At 37.5% G+C, this 11,424-nt stretch overlaps 3 protein-coding genes across 4 annotated transcripts; 1 reads left to right on the top strand and 2 right to left on the bottom strand.

The window, feature by feature from the left end:
* Window positions 1–220: 220 nt before the first annotated feature.
* LOC9328569 (serine/threonine-protein kinase haspin homolog) lies at window positions 221–4,250 on the bottom strand. The gene is made up of 15 exons (XM_021011919.1): window positions 4,137–4,250; window positions 3,923–4,037; window positions 3,740–3,820; window positions 3,430–3,517; window positions 2,718–3,238; window positions 2,409–2,532; window positions 2,041–2,150; window positions 1,816–1,924; window positions 1,627–1,719; window positions 1,479–1,540; window positions 1,265–1,395; window positions 1,100–1,170; window positions 956–1,008; window positions 674–740; window positions 221–583 (listed from the first exon to the last, which is right to left on the bottom strand). Exons 1-15 carry the CDS (start codon window positions 4,147–4,149, stop codon window positions 458–460), a joined length of 1,764 nt encoding a protein of 587 aa, XP_020867578.1. The 5' UTR covers window positions 4,150–4,250; the 3' UTR covers window positions 221–457.
* A 741-nt stretch (window positions 4,251–4,991) lies between these two features.
* LOC9325814 (probable receptor-like protein kinase At5g18500) lies at window positions 4,992–7,912 on the top strand. Of its 2 annotated transcripts, none has more exons than XM_021011920.1 (8): window positions 4,992–5,397; window positions 5,707–6,290; window positions 6,374–6,478; window positions 6,550–6,672; window positions 6,754–6,924; window positions 7,008–7,137; window positions 7,213–7,425; window positions 7,509–7,912. In XM_021011920.1, the coding sequence occupies exons 2-8, from the start codon at window positions 5,722–5,724 to the stop codon at window positions 7,593–7,595; spliced, it is 1,398 nt and encodes a 465-aa protein (XP_020867579.1). In that variant the 5' UTR covers window positions 4,992–5,397; window positions 5,707–5,721; the 3' UTR covers window positions 7,596–7,912. The 2 variants fall into 2 exon arrangements, with proteins under 2 accessions (XP_020867579.1, XP_020867580.1); XM_021011921.1 differs by having other exon boundaries at window positions 5,684–6,290.
* Window positions 7,834–11,318, bottom strand: LOC9328568 (ATP-citrate synthase alpha chain protein 3). The gene is made up of 12 exons (XM_021011922.1): window positions 11,053–11,318; window positions 10,577–10,753; window positions 10,326–10,487; window positions 10,123–10,203; window positions 9,816–9,867; window positions 9,587–9,701; window positions 9,414–9,495; window positions 9,207–9,302; window positions 8,842–8,943; window positions 8,632–8,748; window positions 8,376–8,492; window positions 7,834–8,192 (listed from the first exon to the last, which is right to left on the bottom strand). The coding sequence occupies exons 1-12, from the start codon at window positions 11,149–11,151 to the stop codon at window positions 8,118–8,120; spliced, it is 1,275 nt and encodes a 424-aa protein (XP_020867581.1). The 5' UTR covers window positions 11,152–11,318; the 3' UTR covers window positions 7,834–8,117.
* Between the last annotated feature and the right edge of the window lie 106 nt (window positions 11,319–11,424).

Genomic DNA, 11,424 nt, shown 5'->3' with positions numbered 1-11,424 from the left:
CATAAAGCTTTGTTAGCTGTTTAAATGGATTAGTTTATTGGCCTAATTTTAAAGCAAATCTCTCATTTTTATCATCTACGCGTTTGAATATTGTTCTTTGCTCATTACAAGAATAAAAATGTGACAACTTTGTTCTTGAGATAAGAAGATCTATTCATGCAAGTAGGGACAACCCATGTGGAATTGGTAGATCTTGATACTTTCTTCTTAAAAGAATTCATGGTTTCAAAAGTATAGATAAAAGCTACCATTAAACTATTGTCACATACAAGAAAAGACTAACATATCAGTTCTTGTGTTCATTTGAAGAGATGAAAATCAAGATTGGTATATAGATAACGGGGACTTAGATAATATTATGAAGCAAGAGCTGATACTGTTGATTTTAGTGGCTAGGCCAACAATTATACAAGAGAGAGAGCTTCTGGTTAGTCATTTACGGGGTTTATTATATTCTTCATGATATTTGGTCCATCAACATATCTGAGAAGAAAGGATCTAAAACAGCCTCTTTAGCTGATTCATACTTCTCCATCCGCTTCTTCAGTGACCGTAGTTCTCTTTCGTCTTTTGAAGACCGTTCCTAAAACATAAACACACAAACGAAAGGAGTATCAACAGGATGTTCTTAGTTGAGGCAACTAATAATTAGCTATGTGTCTTACAAACTTACAAATGACTTCTTGGTAAGTAAGATATCCACGAGATAAATTAGCCAGAGAACATTTGTTCGAGCAAAGCTGTTGTTAGAAAGAAAAGAATAAACATGGTATTAAAATTTTTTTATCAAATCATTTATGCACACTTCAATTTGGTTGCGCAATGGTCATATCATAGTCTCATGCTTTTTAGAAAGAAAGATAATGTTGTGGCTTATTATTCTAGTCTAGTCTGCAGAAATTTCCAAATTAACGGCATGAAAACTAAAAGGAAGGCTTGGGAAAGCTACGCTTACCTTCCTTCCCAGTAATCTTCAGTAACTGCCTTCATTTTTCTGTAAGTTTCTGACTGCATGATAACATTATTAAATCTTAACTAAATGTACAATTCTCATAACTGTTAGTTAATATAACAAGGGACTTAAGTTAATCTTCCTTACTTGTTTATCTCCTTTTGGTCCTTTGAAAAGGTATGGATCACAAGTAAGGTCCAGAAAGAGTATCTTTTCACCTGAGCACGTTAGCACCACGAAAATTGATAGTTGAGTATTAGATTGGGCCTCATGGTTTACATTATATCACAGTATTGAGAACCAGAAACTCACCTGTATTGATTCTTGAAAGAGTAAAGTCGATTATGGATACCTGCACTCCAAAAGTTTTGATGAAAACTTGTTTCCCCTCGAGAATAAAAGGCAGAGTACTCGAGTTATTACGACTCAGTAGAATGTTTCCCCTGAAAAAGAAAAGAATACAAGAAGTTCAAGCGAGAGAACACTAGTAAGTAGTAAACTATACCAAATTATACACTAAGCTTACCAGTGCAGGTCTCTGTGCTCAAACTCAAAACCAGCTTCGGCAACAGCCAGGCCAGCCGTGACCTTAGATGTGAAACACATGCCATTAACCAGAAAGAAATATCATTTTTACACAATTTCTGTTACAGCAAATAGAGTCTATAACTTGCCTGAACCAATAAGCTCCGGGCTTCACCAAAGTTCAAAAGAACAAAGCTTTCAAGGTCTTTGCCACCATGTTCCAGAACAAACATGACATAACGCTGGAAGCAACCACAAAAGAATATTGCTTCTACAGATTATACAGCATCCTACATAAACAGACCTTTATGGAATTTAATGAAGTTAAAGAATCTGACTTGTTTTTCCGGGAAATCTGGGTGATCATTCTCAGAGCCATGTTTTGCATCCCATTCTTCCCATGCTTTTATCAGTATAGGGTCATAGGGACCTTGACATACTTTTATACTGCAACAACATTATGAGAAACGCTTTGTGAACAATGATTTACATAAGTTTGGTAGAAGATTTATAACAGAACAAACAGACATCTCCAGCTTATTCTCATTCCTGAGAAGACGTACTCTTGAGTTTTTATGAACGTTGGGCAAGAATTTTGAGCTTCAGTCTCACATTCTCTTAGTTTATTAAGAGTCCATGAGAGTATCACTTCCTCGTGTAATTCGTCAGCTCTCTGCAACAAATGAACATATATTAAGATGTCATTTCTCATATTTTCTTTGATATGCTGCAAGAATTTGCATAACATTAACCATAACTCATTCAGATAGCATATGGTGTGAGAATATGCATGCCTTCCCCTAAGCATCAATGCATTTTCCTAGAGATGATATTTTTCTCTAAATAGAATTTATTCCTAATATGATCACTTCACCGAAGTTGTAGTCTCAAACCATCATGGAGAAAAATAGAAGTGTGTTAAGAAAAATACCTTCTGTACTTCCCCATTAACCCTGACGTCTCCATCAATTGGAACTATTTTACAGACACTAGAACCAGCCCGAAAAGCCTCCCCATATGTACCTTCACCAATCTTGACAATGCTTTCAGGTTCACTGCAATATTTGAGTCATTGTTACAATTGGATCAAGATAAACTTAATGAGATAAGACCACTACATCGCATTTCTTAACCAGGGTACCAAAGTGTCAACAAAATGCACAACATTCCTAAGATAACACCCAAAGCACTAGACAAACACCCAAGGCTAGAACATAAAAGATCATCTATAAGTCCATACCAGAATTTAGAGAATGCTTCCATGAAGTTTGATGGTTGCGTCTGTCCACAGGCGGACAATAGATCAAGAAATGGCTGATCAAAATCTTGATGAGTGGGGATTAGATCAGATGTCAAAGACAGCCGCTTCAGCTCATCTTCAAGGTCGATTGCTTCCATCTTGATTTTTCTAACAGGCACATCCTCGGCAGCCAAGCTGTCATCACAGCTGGGGATGAGCCGGAAAACTGAAGTCAATGAATCAAAGGCATCATTATCACATGTTGACTCCTGGTGTGTGGCTGAGTTTTCAAGTATCTTAGAAAGTGTGCTCGAAGGACCACAAGTACGATTTAACTTCTTTGAAATTAGCCATTTTTCTAATCTTGTGGACAGATGTGGCATCTCCGGAACAACTTGTTCTCCCAGGGTCCATGTACTAGATTTATTGGGAGAAGGACTCTCTTCCAGAAGCTCAAAAGCATCAATATCACGAAAGTATTCCTTCTCTTTCTGGAAGTCTGGAGCTTTAACAACTTTTCCCTGAGAGTTTGAAAAGATACTACTTTTATATCATATCCCAAGAGAAAATTAGAGTCTCAAGAAAGAAGAACACACATTTTGACAATTTCCTAGGAGACAATGAGAATCCAAAGGCAGGAAATAGTTTGTTCAGAGAACTTGTAATCAAAACCACATAAGTCACAGAACAAGATAGATACAACTAAGCCTACCTTTGGAATAGCGGGCTTATTTCTCCTGGCTGGCTTCTTTTGAGGCTGATTGTTGACATAAGCGCGCACTGCAATACTCTCTCTCCCTCTGTCAAGAAGCAAATTATAAGCGTTGCATCAGTCTACTAAAATAATTTGGTGGCCTTCCCTTGACATTTCAACAAACAAGTAATGTGCAGTAATTTCATAACTTAAGAAAAGGATTGGATAGACGAAACATGAACATAACAAAACAAGATCTCTAATAGCAACAAGCCAAAAACCCAGGATTAGAAGAAGAACAAAACTAGGGTTAAGCTCAGAAAGTAACCTGGTGGAAAGGGAACGAGCCCAGCTATCTCTCTTAGGTCCATTGACCGAACTAGTACGAGCCCCTTTGACCAACCATCCTCTATTTCTCAGATACACAGCCAAAGAAAGTTATCAGATACAGAGCCGAAATAACCACACACACACATTTCAAATTTTGGGCTAGAAGAAGCAGAAAAATTACAAATTTACAGGTTGGGAAGATTTCTCAGGTTTCTTTCTTCTCTGATAAACGGCTTCAATCTTGGGTATATCTCCGTCTTCTTCCTCGGATTTAATGACCTCAGACCATAGATCAACTGTCACAAAAACACCAACCTTTACATGTTAATACACAGAAATCGAAATTTAAAAGCAAACCCAATAACGATTTTAACTTCCGAACTCAATTGGTTCACCTCTCTGTCCCATTTTAGGTTAGAGGGAACAAAAATCAGTACTGCAACAGTCGCCGAGAGAGAGAGAGATAGAGAGAGAAATGTGGATTAACTCGATTTGAATAAAAGTTGTGGACCGGGAAGGCGGGAGAAAATTAATGGGTCTAAAATTTAAAATCCAAAATCTAAATTGGGCTCAGAGTCTAGTTAGTTTCAAGCCCAATACTTGTCTTTTCCTTAAACCGGGTTTTTAACCGAACCAAATGATTGATTGATTATTAATATTGGTTTTGTCGGGGTCTAGCGATATGCAAGGGCAAGGCTTTTCAATTTGTTGTACTTTCTCTTTCAAGAAGACGAACAAAGATTAAGCAACCTGTTTTCTTAATTACTTCACAAGTCTAAAGCTATAGCTATTCTAGAAGAATATAACTTCTCTCTTTTTCGGATATATTGTGTATAGATTATGCAGAGCATGTAAATACTAATTATATATACCGAACAAATATTTGGAATGTTGATGCGATTGTCTGGATTTAGCTAAAGCCAACAAATGTTACGTCAACATTCCAAAACAATTAGTATTTTGGAATTTTCCAAAACAACAAAATAATTAAATCGTAATTTAAATGGAAGAATTTTTTTTGAGGTCAGCCATCCCCCACTACTGCATGATTCATTTACAAAACATGATTCATTAATATTATATAATTTCTTTTTCAAAAAAAAAAAATTATATAATTTGATATTTATTAGTCCTTTTAATGCGTTTAACGCAGTGTCGTCAACAATACTTTCTTCTGATATAATGTTGTAACGCAATGTTTCTTATTTAAAGTTTTCTTCATAGCCGTGTAATATAAAAGATCGGACAGTTACTTTGGGTAGTTAAAACATCATCCTCTTCACGGAAATGTAGAGGCTGTTTTTATGAAATGTAATTTGCAATGCAAGCTCTCTCTCTGTCATCACTCCACCTATATTAAAGAACAATTAATAGGAAGAAGAAAAAAATTAAGATTTCATCACCTACCACTTGAAAACTCCATCTCTTCTTCCTTCTCTCATTCTCGCTTCCACCAGATTTCACTGCCTAAGTTTCAAAGTTTTCTCCTTTTCTTTTATTTGCTTTTAATTTTTTTTGTGATTTCTTGTTTTTTTTCACAACAAAAGTTCATCATTCTTTAAAAAAACAAAACACTCTGTTTCCTCAGTTCCGTCTAAAAGATCTTGTCTTTTTTGCTTTGAAGAGTTTCTCTTGTCAAGCTTCTCATTCGAAGAGGTAATAATCTTAAATTGTCTTCTACTTGTTCTGTCTTTATTCTCTGTATTTCTATCATCATCATTGCTTGTTCTATGCATCTTCTAAATAGATAATGAACATGTTATTGATTGCGGCATTTTGTTTTCTTCGGTTTTTAGCTACTTAGTGGTCCTTTTTGTATTATCTGGGACCACTAAATCAACTTGGAGTCTCTTCATCATCAATCCAACAGAGCATTTTTCATGTAGTTCTTTTCTAACATTTACTTCTCTTTTCTGATTGAATCAACTTTAATCTCTTATAGTTTGATGATTTTGAATCAAGCAGATTAGGAAAGGAACAATGTCTGGACTTAAGATCTGGCAAGCCATCATTATCGCCATTGCGCTGTTCACCATTGTCATACTCTCTGTTCTTTCATTTTGTCTCATTTGGAAAAAGAAATCAAGAAGATCCAAAACCTTAAGTCTTCCCATCATCCAAACCCCTGTGGTGTCAAAGGAGATCAAGGAAGTCAGAATTGAGCATGTCTCAACGAGTAGTAACTTCGACCCTCAGGACGAAAACAACAATGAATCTGACAAATTCTTGCTTAATTTGGATATGGAGAAGAAGACAGAGAATGGTTTGAGTAGTAGCCGGTCTGGTTCAGGCAAAGAAGGTTATCTATGTGTTGCAAACCGGTCTTCTTCATCATTGTATGAGATGGCTACACCATCACCATCACCTCTTTCCGGTTTACCTGAGTCACACCTTGGATGGGGTCATTGGTTTACTCTGAGAGATCTTGAAATAGCAACAAACAGACTCTCAAAGGAAAATGTGATTGGTGAAGGAGGATATGGAATTGTATACCGAGGAGAGTTGGTCAATGGGTCTCATGTCGCCGTGAAAAAGATCCTAAACCACTTGTGAGTTATGGTCTCAGAGAAATGTTCTCTCTCTTATTGATTTGTTTTCTCTAGTTGATTATTCTTGAAGTTTGATTTTGTAGGGGACAAGCTGAGAAAGAGTTTAGAGTAGAGGTTGATGCTATAGGTCATGTTCGTCACAAGAACTTGGTACGTCTTCTAGGATACTGCATTGAAGGCACAAACAGGTATTAAGATTGAATCTTTTGTCTTATTTAGAGAGAAAAGAAACCATCTTATGTGAGTTTGTTGCTATTAGGATATTGGTTTATGAGTATATGAACAATGGGAACCTCGAAGAATGGCTTCACGGAGCAATGAAACATCACGGATATCTAACTTGGGAAGCTCGAATGAAAATTCTCACTGGCACATCCAAGGCGTAATTGAGCAAAACATTCAAATTTCTTTTTTTAGTTTTCACATTTGTTCTGCTGAATGTAATGAATATTTTCATGTGCAGTCTCGCATATCTACACGAGGCAATCGAACCAAAAGTAGTGCATAGAGACATCAAGTCAAGCAATATCTTGATCGATGATAGATTCAACGCAAAGATTTCTGATTTTGGCCTTGCCAAGTTACTTGGAGATGGGAAAAGCCATGTGACTACTCGAGTCATGGGAACATTTGGGTAATTAAGCAACTTTGGTTTTCGAAAAAAAGAAAACACTTGAAGGAGTTGCTGAGCCGTGGTTTTTGTTTTGAGTATTGCAGGTATGTTGCTCCTGAGTATGCGAATACCGGACTTTTGAATGAAAAGAGTGATGTGTACAGCTTTGGTGTCTTGGTCTTAGAAGCAATAACCGGAAGAGATCCTGTGGATTACGCGCGTCCTGCTAATGAGGTAGATAGAGTATGGAGAGATGAATGGATTTGATAAATGTGATCAGTTTTGAGACTCATTAACACTCTTTTGCAGGTGAATCTAGTTGAGTGGTTGAAGATGATGGTAGGATCTAAGAGATTAGAAGAAGTCATTGATCCAAACATAGCGGTTAGGCCAGCGACTAGAGCACTGAAACGAGTACTTCTTACAGCACTTAGATGCATTGATCCTGATTCTGAAAAGAGACCTAAAATGAGCCAAGTTGTTCGTATGCTCGAGTCTGAGGAATATCCCATACCAAGAGAGGTTAGTGTTGCTTTATAACCATTTTTATGAAACAGAAAAGTGTGCAGAAATTGTATAAACATAAGCAAGAATTCAACTTACAGGAGCGGAGAGTGCGCAGAACGCAAGAGGAAAACTCGGATACCGATAGAAGCACACCGGTTTCAAGATCACAGAGCAAGAGACAGTAATAATCAGATAAACCATTAGAAACAGAGATTTTTGCTGGGCGCGTGGCTTATTCTCTGTTCTTTGAAAGTTTGTTGCTTCTTCTGCATTTTCTTGGTCTTGTTTTTGGGAATATTTTTCTTTCATTTTTCCTGGTTTTTGCATATGAATGAGATGATAGAGAGGGATATACATGTGATATATATTATATACATAGACATGTTTGTATATGGGAATTGGATTTGTCTTGAAACCCTTACATTAGTATAATAGATTGGTGTGTATAGCGACATTAAACTTTTGAAGTCTTATTGTACATTTCAAATAAGGATTTTGACCGTTTGGTTACAATTACACTTACAACACAATGATACAGTTTTCAAATTCTCACACCCACAGGAAAAAAGAGTTTGTAAAGAGCTTTTCATTTTCTTACGTGGAAAGAGAGATGAAGAACAGGAATCACCGCACACTCACTCACACATCCAGCTACAAAGCTTTTATTCTGCTTTCAAACTGAAGAAGAGATCAAAGGTTTGGGTTGGTTATGCATCAGGCAACATGATGCAGTCAATGGCTCGTTTGCATATTCCCGTCATCGTTGCTTCTGGACCATATACCTGCAATCATCAATACTTATGAAGTTCAGTATTCGAGCTAAACACAAATGTTTAACATTAACCAAGAGGTTCTCTTTTCTGAGAAATTCTTCGACAGAGTGAGGTTTCACCATTTCTCCTAGGTTTAGATTGTAAGAGTGTTTATTCACATAGCTTCTAATATTCCATAAGTAGTTTGGTTACCTCTAGAGGGACACCAAGTTCCTCTCCCAGAGCTCGCATTCTGGCCAAACCAGTCTGGTAATTTGGTCCTCCTCTCCTTACGTAAATGTGCATTCTTGATGCTTTCAACCTTGTTTCCTGCTCATGGTACACAAAAAAAAATCAATCTGAATCACCAGCATCGATTTAATTCTTGAGCATTCCTCTTATCTTCACCAAAATTGAAAATACTGTAGCAACTGTTTGTTCGTTTACTAAAGGTTGTGAGAAAAACCACCTTTTCTCTTAGCGCTCGAATGATGCCGTTGAAAGTAGCTGCCACATCAGTGAAATTGGCAATACCTCCTCCAATTAGAAGAGCTCGTTTCCGCCCGTCAGGATCAGCAGTGGCACACTGAGAAAGCCCGAACATTTGGTCTGTGAATCTCTAAATTTTTATAGAGAAAAACAGTGAATGGCAAAAGCTAAATTCTTTGCCATGACTCACATCAATGACAACTCTTGCATATTGTAACACCTCTTCCTCATTAGGTGCTCCACTATACTCTGCGTAGTTCCCGAGCTCTGATGCATAACCTAAATCCCCAACCTTGTCAAAAGCAGATAAGGACAACACAAACAAATTAATGTGAACTATTCTTTGGAGTCCTCATTTGAAGGAAAACGTTTTCCAGTCATTTGAAATGGTAAGGATATGAGATTTTACAAAAATTACAATCTATAATCTATAATTGAGTTGATTCATTCATGACAATCAGCTCATTTCAAGGAGCAAGCTTTCTAAGTTTTGTAATTCCAACTCTCTAATTAAATAACATCAATGCATTCTTAAGTTCAGGGGTTGCAACTCACTGTATCAGCATATATGACGCTAGCACCACCTCCAGCTACCATTGTCCAAATGCGGCCTTTAGGATTCAAAACGGTGAACTTCAAAGAAGCACTTGTCTGCAATAGGTAACACACACACACACACATGTATGGTCAGTAACATTACGTTCAAGTCTTTCCTTTTTGAGTCACAAAAGCGGTGTTTTTAGAAAAGCCGGCCGCTTAAACCTTCTCATCTAAACCATGGATGAAGCTCTCCGTCGAACTGAGGACCCTTCCAAATGGCAGAGGAAATTCAATGTCTCCCCACCTGCATTAATAAAACTTATAAATCCAACGAGTTTCCAAGGAAAAATTGATTGTGGGTCTCTCACCAGGGAACTTAGAAATGTTGAACATACTTGTTAAAATTCTTAAAGGCAGCAGTGTCATCTAACTCTCCCCTCATATCCAGAGGGTATGGCTCTCCATCGACTAGTGTAAAAGGATTCATCTCCATAAAACTGAAATCCAAATCTTAAAAAAAAAAAAAGATAATTAGAAATTGTCCTCAAGAGATCTCATATCAGAGCTTTTGGTATGCACAAGTACTTGAAAGTCAAGAAGTGGCCTAATCTCATATACCCATACCTTGAAATACAGCAAACGCACCCATTATGAAGTTACCAATTTTAGCTCGAACCTGAAATAGATAGAAGCATTTGTTGGAGCAGGCTTAGCATAGTTTGAAACAACCTAAACTGATAATCTCTTTGGAAAAGAATGCAGTACTGAGCAGCCTTAGAATTAAAGGTAACAAATCTTTGAATACGCATAGAAAAACAGAAACAGAGAATGTATGCGCATCAAAACCAGATATCTAGGCTTAAGACAAACAGTTAAACGGTGTCACTAGCCTACTCGGAAGCTTCCATAATCACAGGGAACAGAAACTTGCCTCAAGAGGAAGAGTTGCTATCAATGGAGCACATACTTCTAGCGTCATTGACTTCTCCGCAGGAAGAAATATAGTCTTCACCTGTTGATACCAGAAACCTGAGTTCTCCAGGTGAATTTTTTTAATAACGACAGGGAGAAAACAACAGAACTGAGTCAAGAAATAGAATGCATAAAAACAAGAAAAGAACCAAAAGGTAGTACTTTGTCCCAGTTCTCTTCAATTTCAATGCCACCACATTCAGAGAAGCTTATAGTGCAGCCAAGCCTATCAGATACTATAGAAAGGTAGTATTCTTGATCATGAGGCACAAAAGGCTCCACAATGAATGTAGTGATAGGGGCTTTACATCCCTCCATCTCAACCTACGATACATAAAAAACATGCAAAAACAAAGATCAATACCACAACCAATTTAACCAGATGTTCTATAACTCAGGATGCGATGAGTCACCTCAGTACCGAGGCGGGCTTTGACAAAAGCTGCAACTTCAGCAAGATCCAGCTTCAGAGCTACCAAGCCACTTTTACCGCGTTTTCCAAACAGCATATCAGGCTTCACAACTAGCTTTGTGGACGATAGCCATGACTCCTGGTTGGTCAACTCAGTGAAATCCGTAGATTCTGTCACCTAAAAGTACAGAACAATAAACGAATCACTCATCTGTATCAGAGAATGTTCTTGTCAATTTTAAAACGAGATATGAAATGGAAGTTCTAGTAATCATGCCATGTCCCCAAGTCATCAGTAAAAGAAAGATGAAATCATCTTTCCCAAGATTCTTACTTTCATTAGCTCTAAGTCGTCCCAGATTAGTCTCAATAACAATCAGACAAAACACAATTCATTCAAGAGTTCCAATTGAATTGTGCTATCGAATTTCCACAAAGTAGATCGATGAGAACAAAACTAGAATTCGTGAGAGTAACCTGAGCAGAGCGAATCTGCAGGTCAATGTTAGCAAGACGCTTCAAATGTTCCTTGAGAAGTCTCTTGGAGTCATATTCTCTGATCTTCTTCCTCGCCATCGAATTACAAACAGTGATCGTCCTCAACAGTTAAATCACAGAAAGTGTAAGTAGCTGAGAAAAAAGGTGACAACTTTCGAGACGATAAGATCGATGAAGTTGAGCAGAAGATGATCTCATCAACACAAAGCTGACGCCGACTCGGGACCAGAAGAGACGTTGACGTTGAGCTGTCGAAAGTCAACCTACCCACCCCCGCCTAAACCACAAATACAATTCCATTTCCTCGATAACCAACCGGTACGGTTCGGTTTAAACGAACCCGACGATTAT

The sequence above is a fragment of the Arabidopsis lyrata genome, assembly GCF_000004255.2.
Source record: "Arabidopsis lyrata subsp. lyrata unplaced genomic scaffold ARALYscaffold_1, whole genome shotgun sequence".
Taxonomy (NCBI): Eukaryota; Viridiplantae; Streptophyta; class Magnoliopsida; order Brassicales; family Brassicaceae; genus Arabidopsis; species Arabidopsis lyrata.
This window is presented reverse-complemented; position numbering and strand designations above follow the sequence as displayed.

Excerpts from the sequence above, each read along its gene's own strand:
- LOC9328569 (XM_021011919.1), bottom strand. Across the intron at positions 3,821-3,922 it reads TCTTCCCAACCTGTAAATTT|AGGATGGTTGGTCAAAGGGG; the intron begins GTAATTTTTCTG and ends TCTGAGAAATAG. Across the intron at positions 1,396-1,478 it reads GAGCACAGAGACCTGCACTG|GGGAAACATTCTACTGAGTC; the intron begins GTAAGCTTAGTG and ends TTTCTTTTTCAG.
- LOC9325814 (XM_021011920.1), top strand. The coding sequence starts at position 5,722 with ATGTCTGGACTTAAGATCTGGCAAGCCATCATTATCGCCATTGCGCTG. Across the intron at positions 6,479-6,549 it reads TGCATTGAAGGCACAAACAG|GATATTGGTTTATGAGTATA; the intron begins GTATTAAGATTG and ends TGTTGCTATTAG. Across the intron at positions 6,925-7,007 it reads CGAGTCATGGGAACATTTGG|GTATGTTGCTCCTGAGTATG; the intron begins GTAATTAAGCAA and ends TGAGTATTGCAG.
- LOC9328568 (XM_021011922.1), bottom strand. The coding sequence starts at position 11,151 with ATGGCGAGGAAGAAGATCAGAGAATATGACTCCAAGAGACTTCTCAAG. Across the intron at positions 10,754-11,052 it reads TGCAGATTCGCTCTGCTCAG|GTGACAGAATCTACGGATTT; the intron begins GTTACTCTCACG and ends CTGTACTTTTAG. Across the intron at positions 8,193-8,375 it reads AACTTGGTGTCCCTCTAGAG|GTATATGGTCCAGAAGCAAC; the intron begins GTAACCAAACTA and ends TGATGATTGCAG.